General features: G+C 39.2%; 1 protein-coding gene across 4 annotated transcripts in view; it reads left to right on the top strand.

Annotated features, from left to right (window-relative positions):
• dennd4c (DENN/MADD domain containing 4C) overlaps window positions 1–12,142 on the top strand; it is a 176,956-nt gene that overhangs the window by 151,189 nt on the left and 13,625 nt on the right. For all 4 annotated transcript variants that reach the window (XM_041185809.1, XM_041185810.1, XM_041185812.1 and 1 more), the window contains 5 exons: window positions 4,567–4,676; window positions 6,085–6,260; window positions 6,812–6,982; window positions 7,830–8,010; window positions 10,516–10,767. In XM_041185809.1, coding sequence (XP_041041743.1) covers window positions 4,567–4,676; window positions 6,085–6,260; window positions 6,812–6,982; window positions 7,830–8,010; window positions 10,516–10,767 — 890 coding nt within the window. The remainder of the gene's footprint in view (window positions 1–4,566; window positions 4,677–6,084; window positions 6,261–6,811; window positions 6,983–7,829; window positions 8,011–10,515; window positions 10,768–12,142) is intronic.

The following is a 12,142-nucleotide window of genomic DNA, read 5'->3' as shown; positions in this document are numbered from 1 at the left end:
TTTGGAATGCTGAAATGAAGGGGGAAGATATGTTTGGTAGTGTCATGCTAAAGGGAGAGAAATGACCACAGATGGTCTGTTAAATGTGAGAGCTGGTGGGGTGGAATGTATCAACAAGGGACCCTAATTTCCTTCTGGAAGGAAAGGAAAGACTAAGCAAGCACGAAGACAGCAGCTCATCACTGAGTGCAGCCAGAGTGTGAACTTGGGAATTGCTGAGTAAGGGAACTTGATGCAGTGAGGGAAGCGGAAAGTAGCGAAGAGTTGGTGAGTATTTTTGCTCATTTATCATCTTAAATTCAGATAATTTAATTGTGAGGTTTTGAGTATTAGGTTTATGAGCAGCAGTAGAATAGTGGGGTTTATTAGTTAAAAATAACAAAAATAATGAACTAATTACAAGATAATAAAGATGGCAGGGCAGGTAATAAATTACGACTAGAATGTGGGAGTTCTTGCATGTCAATGTGATCCCGAGCGCAAACACCTGTGGTGTCAGTGGCATGAGGAGCTTTTGGCCCCGAGTCATTGTGCTGGAGGCTGAGCTGCAGACACTGTAATGCATCAGGGAGGTGGAAAGTTACCTGGGCACTTCCCAAAGATACTTGAAAATCAAAAGATGAATGGGAAGGAGAAACTTAAAGCAGTCACCATCACTAGGGAAAAGTTGCTGGAAAAACTATTAGACCTAAAAGTTGAGAAGTCACTAGGACCAGATGGCCTGCATCCTCAGGTCTTAAAAGAAATGGCTGCAGAGATAGTGGAGTTATTGGCTATAATGTTCCAAAATTCTTTAGACTCTGGAACAGAGTCTGGTGGATTGGAAAATAGCTCAAGTGACATGTTTATTTAAGAAAGGGGGGAGACCGTGAAAGCAGGACGGTTAGCTTAAAATCTATCATAGGGAAATTGCTAGAATCCATTAAGGAGGTTATAACAAGACACTTAGAAAATCATAATGTGATCAGGCATGACACTATGAAAGGGAAATAGTGTTTAACTAATTTATTACAGGTCTTTGAGGAAGTAACAGACAAGGTCTATAAAGAGTAACCTGTAGATGTGATATATTTGGGTTTCAAATGGCCTTTGATAAGGTGCCACGTCAAAGGTTATATATAACATACGAACAAGGAACAGGAGTAGGCCGTTCGGCACCTCGAGCCTGCTCTGCAATTTAATAAAATCATGGCATCATGGCTGATCTGATAGAAGTCTTAAATCTGCTTCCTGCCTACCCCTGATAACCTATCCCTAACCCCTTGCTTACCAAGAATCTATCTTCCTCTGCCTTAAAAATATTCAACGACTCTGCTTCACCGCCTTTTCAGGAAAAGAGCTCCAAAGAGAATTTTGGCTCTACTCCATTTTAAATGGGCGACTCCTTATTTTTAAACAGTGACCCCCTGGTTCTAGATTCTCGCACAAGAGGAAACGTCCTTTCCACATCCACCCTGTCAAGACCCCTCAGGATCTTTTATGTTTCAATCAAGTCACCTCTTATTCTTCCAAACTAGCCTATCCAACCTTTCCTCATAAGATAACCCAATATAAAATATGACCAATATAAAATCTTGTTAGAGAGACAAGATAAGAGCACATGGTATTGGGGGTGGTGTGGTAACATATTAGCATGGATAAAGGATTAGTTAGCTAACAGAAAGCATAGAGTAGGGATAAATGGGCCTTTTTTGGGCTTGTCAAGCTGTAATTAATGAAGTGCCACAGAGATCAATACTGGCACCTCAATTATTTGCAATCTACATCAGTGATTTGGGTGAAGAGACCAAATGTATGGTAGCTAAATTTGCTGATGACATCAAGATAAGTAGTAAAGTAAATTGTCAAGCATAGGTAGAGAGTCTGCAAAGGGATATAGACAGGTTAACTGAGCAGGCAAAAATTTGATAGATGGATTATAACGTGGGAAAATGTGAACTTTTCCACATCGGCAGGAAGAATAGAAAAGCAGTATTATTTAGATGGAGAGAGATTACAGAACTTAGTGGTACAGGGGGATCTGGGTGTCCTGATACCTGAGCCACAAAAGGTTCGTATGCATGTGCAGCAAGTGATTAGTAGGGCAAATGGAATGTTATTTACTGCAAGGGGAATAGAATATAAAAATAGGGAAGTTTTACTGGATATGTAGAGGGCATTGGTGAGACAACATCTGGAATACTGTGTACAATTTTGATCTCCTTGTTTGAAAAATGATATAATTGTGTTAGAAGCAGTACAGAGAGCAGGTTCACTCGACTAATTCCTGGGATGAAAGGTTGAGCCAATACCCATTGGAGTTTAGAAGAATGGGAGGTGATCTTATTGAAACACTTAAGACCCGAAGGGTAATTTGCACGAGGATGTTTCTACACTTGAGGGAGACTAGAACTAGGGGACACAGTTTAAGAATAAGAGGTCTCCCTTTTAAGGGTGAGATGAGAATTTTTCTCTGTCAGTATGTGTAATTCTCTTCCCAAGAGAGCAGTGAATGCTAGGTCATTGAATTTATTCAAGGCTGAGTTAGACAGAATTTTAATAGACAAGGGAGTCTAGGGTTATGGGGAGCAAGTGGGGAAGTGGAGTTCGACTACAACGAGATCAGTCAAGATCTTATTGAATGGCAGAGCAGGCTCAAAGGGCCTTATGGCCTACTCCTGTTCTTAAGTCCTATGTTCCATGTCCTACGTTCCTATGAAAGGGCTGAGAGGCAAAATGAGGGAAATGTACACAGTTGAGGATTTTGTGAACCACAGAGTAAGGATTGTCATCCATACTTGTAATCTTTAATAACTAACTAGCAGGGACCCACAAGACATTTAAATTTGCAATGAAATTATCTTTGTTGCAACAGTGTTTCTTTAAATCCAGATTCCATCCTTCCCACACCATTCTTCTAATGCTATATCCTTCCTATTCCTTTCATCCTTCTCGTATCATCCTCCTCAATGACATCCTGTCCCTCCAGGCATTTTAAATTATTTTTGACACTTGATATTTAAGCTTCTACCTTAATCCTGTGTATGACCCAGTCATTTCGCTGTAAAAATTTAAATTAAAGAATGTCTGTGGCATCTTACTTGCTGATTTACTGTCTGAGAATACTTCATTGTGCTTACCATATGTGATGACATTACTGTTGCAGGACACCTGAAGACCCCCTTGTCTTGATAACAGATTCAAACTGACCTCGAGTAAAAGGAATTAGATCATTACGTCTTTGTAGGCGAGCTTTCTTTGAGGTCAGCAGCAAGCAGTATTGGTTTGCTGCTGACTGAAATTCGGGCCATTATAACTTGCTATGCAAGCTAGTCTCTAATCATTTATGTATGTAAATACTTTTTCAGATATGGGGATAGTCTTGTATTATAGCCCTAGCAAAACTGGAGTCAATGGGAATTAGGGGGAAAACTCTCCACTAGTTGGGGTCATAACTCGCACAAAGGAAAATGATTGTGGTTGCTGCTCAGTCATCTCAGTTCCAGGGCATTACTCCAGGAGTTCATCAGGGTAGTGTCCTAGGCCCAATCAGTTGCTTCATCAATGACCTGCCTTCCATCATAAGGTCAGAAGTGGAGTTATTTGTTGATGGTGCTGAACATTGCACAGTTCGTGACAACTTAGAAACTGAAGCAGCCCATGTCCAAATGCAGCAAGACCTGGGCAATATCCAGGCTTGGGCTGACAAGTGGCAACCAACATTTGTGCAACACAAGTGATGGGGAATGACCGTCCCCAACAAGACAGAACCTAACGATCGCCCCTTGACATTCAGTGGTGTTACCATTGCTGAATCTCCCACTAACAAAATCCCTGGTGTTAACATTAACCAGAAACTGAACTGGACTAGCCATATAAATACTGTGGCTACAAGAACAGGTCGGAGGCTAGGGATCCTGCGGTGAGTAATTCACTGCCTGATTCCCCAAAGCCTGTCCGTTATCTACATGGCACAAGTCAGGAGTGTGATGGAATACTGTCCACTTGCCTGGATGAGTGCAGCTGCAACAACACTGAAGAAGCTTGACACCATCCAGAGCAAAGCAACCTGCTTGATTGGCACCCCATCCACAAACATTTGCACCCCCACCACCGACGAACAGTGGCAGCACTGTGTTCCGTCTGCAAGATGCACTGCAGGAACTCACCAAGGCTCCTTAACACCTTCCAAACCCATTACCATCAAGAAGGACAAAGGCAGCAGATACATGGAAACACCACCATCTAGAATTTCCCCTGTAAGCCACTCACCATCCTTAATTGGAATTATATTACAGTTCCTTCACTGTCGCTGGGTCAAAATTCTGGAACTCCCTCCCTAACAGCACTCCTCCCTAACAACACTATAGGTATATCTACACCACATGGACTGCAGTGGTTCAAGAAGGCAGCTCACCACCACCTTCTCAAGGGCAATTAGGGATAGGCAATAAATACTGGCCTAGCCAGTGACGTTCACATCTCATGAATGAAACAGAAATTAAAAGTTACCTTTCCCCCTATATATTAACAAGTGAAATTTTTCATGATGACTTTTTAATCATGTGTCTTAATATACTTGACTAGGTGCTGCACATTCATCTAAAGTAGGAAAGGACATTGACCCTGAGAAATCTGATCGTGGCTCTTCCCAGTGTGCCAGTACATCAAGTATTTTCCAGAATTGTGCAATGGAGGTAAGAAAATGATACTTCCTGCTTGCAAAAGGTGCAGGAATCATTTATAAAACTATAAACCAAAAGGTTGAAGACAATTCTTGAAATATTACATAGAAACTCATACTTGCTCCCAGTTGAATAGGCAGATAGTGCCTGGTTTTAATGTCCTATCTGAAAGATGGCGCCTGCAGGCAGCAGTGTAGCATTCCTTCAGTATTGTACTGAAGTTTCAGCCTAAATTCTGCTGTCTCATTTTGTACTTCAACCCACAAGCACTTACTCAAAAAGGAGACTGCTACTAATTGAATCAAGTTAACTCCTTGCTAAAGATTGCCTTTGATTTTAGAGTTGATTGATCAAGTGTTTGGAGTTGACCTACTTCATAATAGGTTGCTAATCATGTTGCGGGAGCAAATATTGTGCAATCTGTAGACACATTGGCAACAACTACCAGTTTATTTTTCAAACACCTGTGAATGTCTATTAATTGCCTCAGACCAATTTTTTAATATAGCAACATCTTTGTGAAATCACGTTCCAGACTTCAACTTACTGTGCTAAAATAATTTATAAAACTACCATAGAGATGGGTACACAGGTTCAATTTCCACTCGGCTCAGCACTGAGCAGAAAATGGCATTTTCCTTAAGTAGAAAGTAAAATAGGAGTGTCGGATTATGTCTGGACAATGCTTGTTGATGGTTACATAGTGCTCCTTTGAAAGCACTTTTTTGATTGCTGATGACAGGCAAAGTGAAGAAAAAGGAGAAAAAACAATGCGACTCAAATTTATTGAACTTTAATATCAAGTTCTTGCTTTTAAACTGTGGCCCTTATACTGAGATCCTTTATTTGTAACATCCAGAATACCCATGAACATTGTTCATAATCCATATACACCATGAACATCAGTTAATGGCATCATCAAGCCTGGATTGTCGGATTAATTTATTTTTTTGTGTGGATGCCTTTATCAGTGCTGAGTTTAGTGCTATCATTTTTTTTGCTGTGGCACTTCTAAGAATGTCACAGTGGAAATTATACCCAAGAGTGATTTTATATGGCGGTAACTTCAAGTGTGTTTGCAGTAATTCGAGCATAGGAAAACTCTAGCCATTTACAATTATCAAAGGTTTTCAGTGTCATTCCTGTCTTGCTAACCAGGTACGGTAGTGTCGACTGTATTTGGTGCGTGAAAATATTAGCTTTAGTTGTTTTAAGTTAGTGCAATAGTTTTTTGTTTCTATGGAGATGTTTGAATGTTGTATCCCTTGGTCATGTCAAATTTCATAATATTTTGTGTTACTGCATAATTTTTTGATTATGACCAATTTAGAGGAGCACCTTTTATTTATCATTTGTTGGAATCATCTAATAGATGGAGATATTTGATTAATCTGTTTTATTGCACTTTTTCCCTCTAAAGGTATTGATGTCCAGCTGTTCTCAGTGTCGTGTCTGTGAAGCTTTAGTTTATGATGAGGAGATTATGTCTGGCTGGAGTGCAGATGATTCAAATCTTAACACCACTTGTCCATTTTGTAAAAATACTTTTTTGCCAGTTCTAAATGTTGAGTTTAAGGACCTACGGGATGCTGGAAGGTACTAAGTTGTTTGTATTATTTTTGCTCTAGTTTGTAAAATTCGAAGTTTGGTGCTACTTATTCTTATGTTTAAGGATAAATTTTTGTTTATAAATTTATGTTTAAGGATAAATTTTTTATTTCCAAGCCTTTGGGAAAGGGAGCAGTTAAGAGATGGCAGAGAGACTGGGTGGAGGTGTCCTGACATCCACTCGTATACTCTCCCTCCCTGCTCAGCTAGTATCAGGAGATTGCTATGGTTTGGTGTTCTGAAATTATGTTGAAGAAATTGATAAAGTTGAGTGATCCCTACGGATATACCACTGTTTTCCTTTTTAAGAGAAATATTACAGATTTTTCTACTTAATGAATCTTGTTAGACTTTCCTGCTACCCGATTTAAGAGTATGAAACATGCTGTAGCAAAATTAATATTGACTTAAGATAAAACTGCTTAATCTTGAAATGGTAGTTATGCAAATTTATTTTTGTCTTAAAATTGCATAAATTTCTGTCTGAATTTTTGTGATCAGTACCTGAATTGAAGTCTATAACCATTTGTTCTTCTCAGTTTTTTCTTGAAGTCCAGTGTGTCTGGTGACAGTTTGCACAGCAACAATGCGAGCACAGCAACTGACCGTGTTGTGCAGAAAACTGTGTGTGTTCCTGCAGCATCAAATCCAATAAACTTAGATTCACCAGTCCCCACAACTCGAGAAAAGTCCACTTCTGAAGATGAACGGTAATATTTCTATATTATATAAATGACCTCTATTCCCTCCTTGTTAGTTTCTTTGTCTAAACATAATGTTTTGTTTACCAAATGTATTATTCTCCTGATCGGCATACTTTTTCAAAACAACTGTCTTCTCAGAAACTTGTTCCAGTATCTCTCCTGAAATTGATTTATAAGTGCATGTGAGCAACCCATAGAGAGACTGGCTGGATTTTAATTCTTTCTTCCCCATTTTTTTTTTATCATTTGGGGACAAGTTGAAAGCACAAGCTATTGTCCTATTACTGTGCCCTGTGTGTTTTTACTATATGCTATTGAGAGTTTGAAATTTTAAATGTACCTCACTTCCACTATCACCCATTTCTTAGTCACCAGTTTTGCACAAGCATTTGTAGAGGCTTAGGAGCTCTACTTCTGCTCTCAGAAAATGTATGGTATATTGAATAGGATGAGCAAAATGTATTTGGAAAGTTTTAACAAAATAAGAACTTATTTATATTAAAGAAAACCTTGACTCACTATGCAAATGAAATACATGGCAGGTAAAAGGTAGTATGGAGGGCTGGATCTGTCAGCTAAGTGTTTTTATGGCAAGTACTTAGGATTTGGAACGCACTGCCTGAGAGGGTGATGGAAGTAGGTTCAGTAGTAGCTTTCACAAGAAAATTGGATAATTACTTGAGGGAGGAAATAAATTGCAGATTTATGGGGAAATAGGAAGGACAACTAATTGGATTTTTTTTTTTTGGAAGAGCCAGCATAGACTCAAGGACCAAATGATCACTTCCTGTGCTGTACTATTCTGTGATACTGCGATTTCATGGAAGGCATTTTTTTCTCTCTTTTGGACTAGTGCTTTCCCAAAGGACACCAAGGAACTGCTAGACAATGAAAATGATGAACCTCCTAAACGGACAGCATCTTTGATCCGAAGTTACAGTGTAGGTGGTCCATTGCAAAACTTGGATGCGTCTCAGCGGCCTACACATGGTATTTCAACAACCAGCCTCCCAAACAGTCTGCAGGAAAGTGTGGTAAGTGGTTAATGCAGCCAGATATGAAATGAAAGCTTGTCTGGAAAAGTAACTTTTGGACTTAGTACTGCCACAAATTTGCTCTGAAATAATTTACATTTTGAATAATATTTAAGTAGATGTACAATATATTTGATAGGAGATCATTTGACTATCCATAGAAACTTGAATTCCTTTTTGTAGGAAGCTAAGTCCACCAAATTAATTATGCCTGTATATAAATTATTTTCTTGGAAAATAGGTTGAGTTGATTGACAACTTGTCCACACTGATCAAAGTTGCTCAAGAGACATGATTTATTATTTGAGGCTAAGGCTGAACTATTTCACATACAAAAACATAAACTTACCAAGGGAGGCCGAGTGTTTCTGAATAAATTGAATAGAAGGATCTGGTGAGAAGGAAGGAAGATGGGGCTAAGACCATCAGAAGTCAGAAGGGTTAATTGAATCAGACCTTTTCCCTTTTCTAAAACTATCTGCTTTTTATGTACAGTATAAAATCAATTTAGTTTTTTTGGCATAAGTATCACCTGGTTGATTTCTAAATTGTCATTTTAGTTTCCCTGTTCCTATCTGTACAGTTCAGCTGAACTTTCTGAATTTGTTTAATGTGAGTCAACTGGTACAATTGTGTGGCATTCAAGCGCTGGAACTTCCTTTTTATTTCTATTATAATTGTTAAAATTAAAATAATTGGCTAAAGTTAAAATATCTTGTTGAATGTGGCTCCACAAAAATCAAGGCTGACATTCTAGTGTAATATGGAGGGAGCACTGCACTATTGGAAGTGCTGTCTTTTTTGGTTGAGCAGTTAACCCTCTTGCTCAGGTGGCGTTAAGAGCCCATGGCACATTTCAGAGAAGAGCAGGGGCATTATCACTGCTCTCCTTGCCAAAATTCATCTCAATCAACGTTTCAAACAGATTGCCTGGCTGTTATCACAATGCTTTTTGTGGGAGTTTGCAGAGTGCATATTGGCTGCTGCATTTCCTACATAAGAAAAATGACTACTTTTCAAAAAGTACTTCATATCTGTAAAGTGCTTTGAGATGTCTGGTGTTTGTGAAAAGCGCTATGTAAAAGGCAGTGTTTGCGCAAATCCATCATGGAAAATTGTGAAATTGAGAGTTGGGGGGAAAAAAATCATTAATATCCTTGAGAAAAGTGTCTCTGCCTTTCATGTGAATCTAGGGTCTCACTAAGTGACTGACTGACTGTTCATGCCATCATATGTGGTATAGCCAGCCACTCGGTCCAAGAAGTGCCTACCGCATATTTAAGCAATTGACAACAGATAACATGACCTTACCAATGTTATCTATGTCCCATAATGCTTGTATTGGTGATGGTGGTGGTGAGCTGACTTGTGAACTGCTGCAGTCCAAGTGGTGTGGATACACCCACAGTGCTGTCAGGAAAGGAGTTCCAGGATTTTGACCCAGCAACAGTGAAGGAACAACGATCTATTTCCAAGTCAGGGTGGTGAGTGGCTTGGAGGGGAACTTCCAGGAAGTGGTGTTCTGCTGCCATTATCCTTCTAGGTGGCATGGGTTTGGAAAGTGCTGTCTAAGGAGCCTTGCTGAGTTCCTTCAGTGCATTTTGTGGATGGTACACACTGCTGCCACTGTGCAGCAGTGGTGAAAGGAGTAAATGAATTTCAGGCTGATCTGGAGCCATGTATGGAGAATGAGTGACTGGTTATCCCATTCAGATCCTATTAACAAACCAGGTTGGCTAGATAAACATTAACAAAATTTATATAGCTTCTTCTCACTTAGCAAAATATCCCAAAGGACATAATCAAACTAAAATTGACACTTAAGCAAATGAGACTGTGGAATGGATAACTAAAAGCTGAATCAAAGAGATTAGTATTAAGGAATGGCATAAAGGAGGTGGGAGGCAGATGTTCAAGGAGGAAATTCTAGAGCTTGGGGCCGAGACAACGCAAGAGATGGCTACCGGTGGCCTCTTGAGCAAAGGGAGGAATGCTCAAGAGGACATAGTTGAAAGAACACAAGGTTCTTGGAAGATTGTAGGACTGGAGGAGGTTAGAGTTGGGGAGGGGCAAGACAGGATTTGAAAACAAAGGTTGAGGATTTTGAAATACAAGTTTTTCTGGACCAGGAACCACTTAAAGTCATTGAGGCCAAGGGTGATGGGTGAAAGGGAATTGATGTGAGTTAATGCAGCACAGTTTTGGATGAGCTCAACATCATTAACTGTTTCCTGGAGCATTGACTTGATGAGTTCACGTTTTGGTTTATCAGGTCATCTGCCAAGGCTTGATTTGATTTTGATGTTCCATTGTCCAGTGTATCATCTTCAAGCCATCTCTACTTCATTGCCCCTTCCCTCAGGATGCCAACTTATTCTGAGGATTACTGAAACTGGTTTCTGTTTTAGTTTTTCTTTCAAAAGTAAACCTACACATTTAGTTTCTGATGAATACTTTAAATGAATACATGAATTCACTGTACACCATTTTATATTTGCTCAATAGGATTCTGTGGGTCTTAAAAGCAGACCTAATCCAAAGCCTGTGTCTGTACCATATCTGAGTCCTTTAGTGCTGCGTAAGGAGTTGGAGTCTCTTCTGGAGAATGAGGGAGATCAGGTGATTCACAGCTCCAAGTTTATCAACCAGCATCCAATCATTTTTTGGAACCTTGTTTGGTATTTCAGAAGGCTCGATTTGCCAAGCAACCTGCCAGGTCTCATCCTGACTTCCGAACATTGCAATAAAGGAATGCAGGTATATAAGACATTAGTGGCCATTTTATTTTGCGGTAACATTTATAAATTATACCTTGACAAGGCACAATTTGTCAGTCAGCATACCAAATTGTGTGTTATAACTAAAACATGGTAGTTTGAATATAAATCTTTATTTTTAAGTATTCAGTCACTTGTGTATGCACTGCAGTTTGGTTAAGAGGGCTATTATGATTAATCCTTGTACCATTATAATATGTTAGTGTGATGAAAGATAGTGCTACATAATGTTTGAGAGTTGGACGCGGTGTTCACTTATTTTATTTCAACTCTAATAATTGAAATTCCTTGAGCTTGTGGTAAATTTTAAACTCTAATGTGGTAGCCTGAAAATGCAATTGAAGAGCAGTGTTGCTTTCTTCAACTTGATAGCTTCCATATCAAGTAGGACACTACAATTATCATGAAAAGGAACCAATGATGCTTTGTCTTTAAATACTTATTCAATAAATGATTTTGATTCTCATTCTCCAGAACGTACAGCTGGGTTTTCTGAACTTTGTCAATGGTCCACATTATATCCAATTTATGGCATATGAGCCCACAAAGCCCAGGCAATTTGGTTCTATTTGTGCTTATGTTTCTAGACGCTGGTTTGTGCTGTTTGTATTTCATGGATTTGTAAGTTTGGAAATGGACCATCTTAACGCTAGTTATTTGGTAGATAAATTGAAAATTACTATAGCAATATCAGTTAGCATTTGAAAATTGATTGGAGTGTTTAAGCTTTGTATCGGGCTCTGTGGTATGCACCAAAGTAGCTCATAGACATTTGGACTTTGATACAAAGCGTACTCCTAATGGCACCAGGTCCTTCTGCCGTTGTGTGATATGAATGTATTGATAGTGTCTTTAAATCTGTGCAGTTTACAAACTGTTTCAATGACTTTTTGTGACCATTTATTTTCAAAATTAAAGTTTTTCATGTAAGAGAATGTGACGCTTACATTTTGGGCATCCACATTGAATATGGCACAGTGAAATGCAGAGTAACGTACATTAGAACATAGGAACAGGAGTAGACCATTTGGCCCCTTGAGCCTGCTCTGCCATTCAATAAAATCATGGCTGATCATCTTGTGTTTCGATTTCCATATTCCCATTTACCCCCGATAATCTACCTCTGCTTTTAAAAATATTCAATGACCCCTCCTTCTAAGGCAGTCTGTTCCAAAGTTGCACAAACCTCTGGCACAAAAATTCTCCTCCATTCCAGTCCTAAAAAGGTGATCCCTAATTTTAAAACAGTGCCCCCCTAGTTCTGGACTCGCGCGCAAGAGGAAACATCCTTTCAACATCCACCATGTCAAGGCCATTCAGGACCCTGTTTACTTCAATCAAATCACCTGTTACTT

This window comes from Carcharodon carcharias, chromosome 4 (assembly GCF_017639515.1).
Source record: "Carcharodon carcharias isolate sCarCar2 chromosome 4, sCarCar2.pri, whole genome shotgun sequence".
Taxonomy (NCBI): domain Eukaryota; kingdom Metazoa; phylum Chordata; class Chondrichthyes; order Lamniformes; family Lamnidae; genus Carcharodon; species Carcharodon carcharias.
This window is presented reverse-complemented; position numbering and strand designations above follow the sequence as displayed.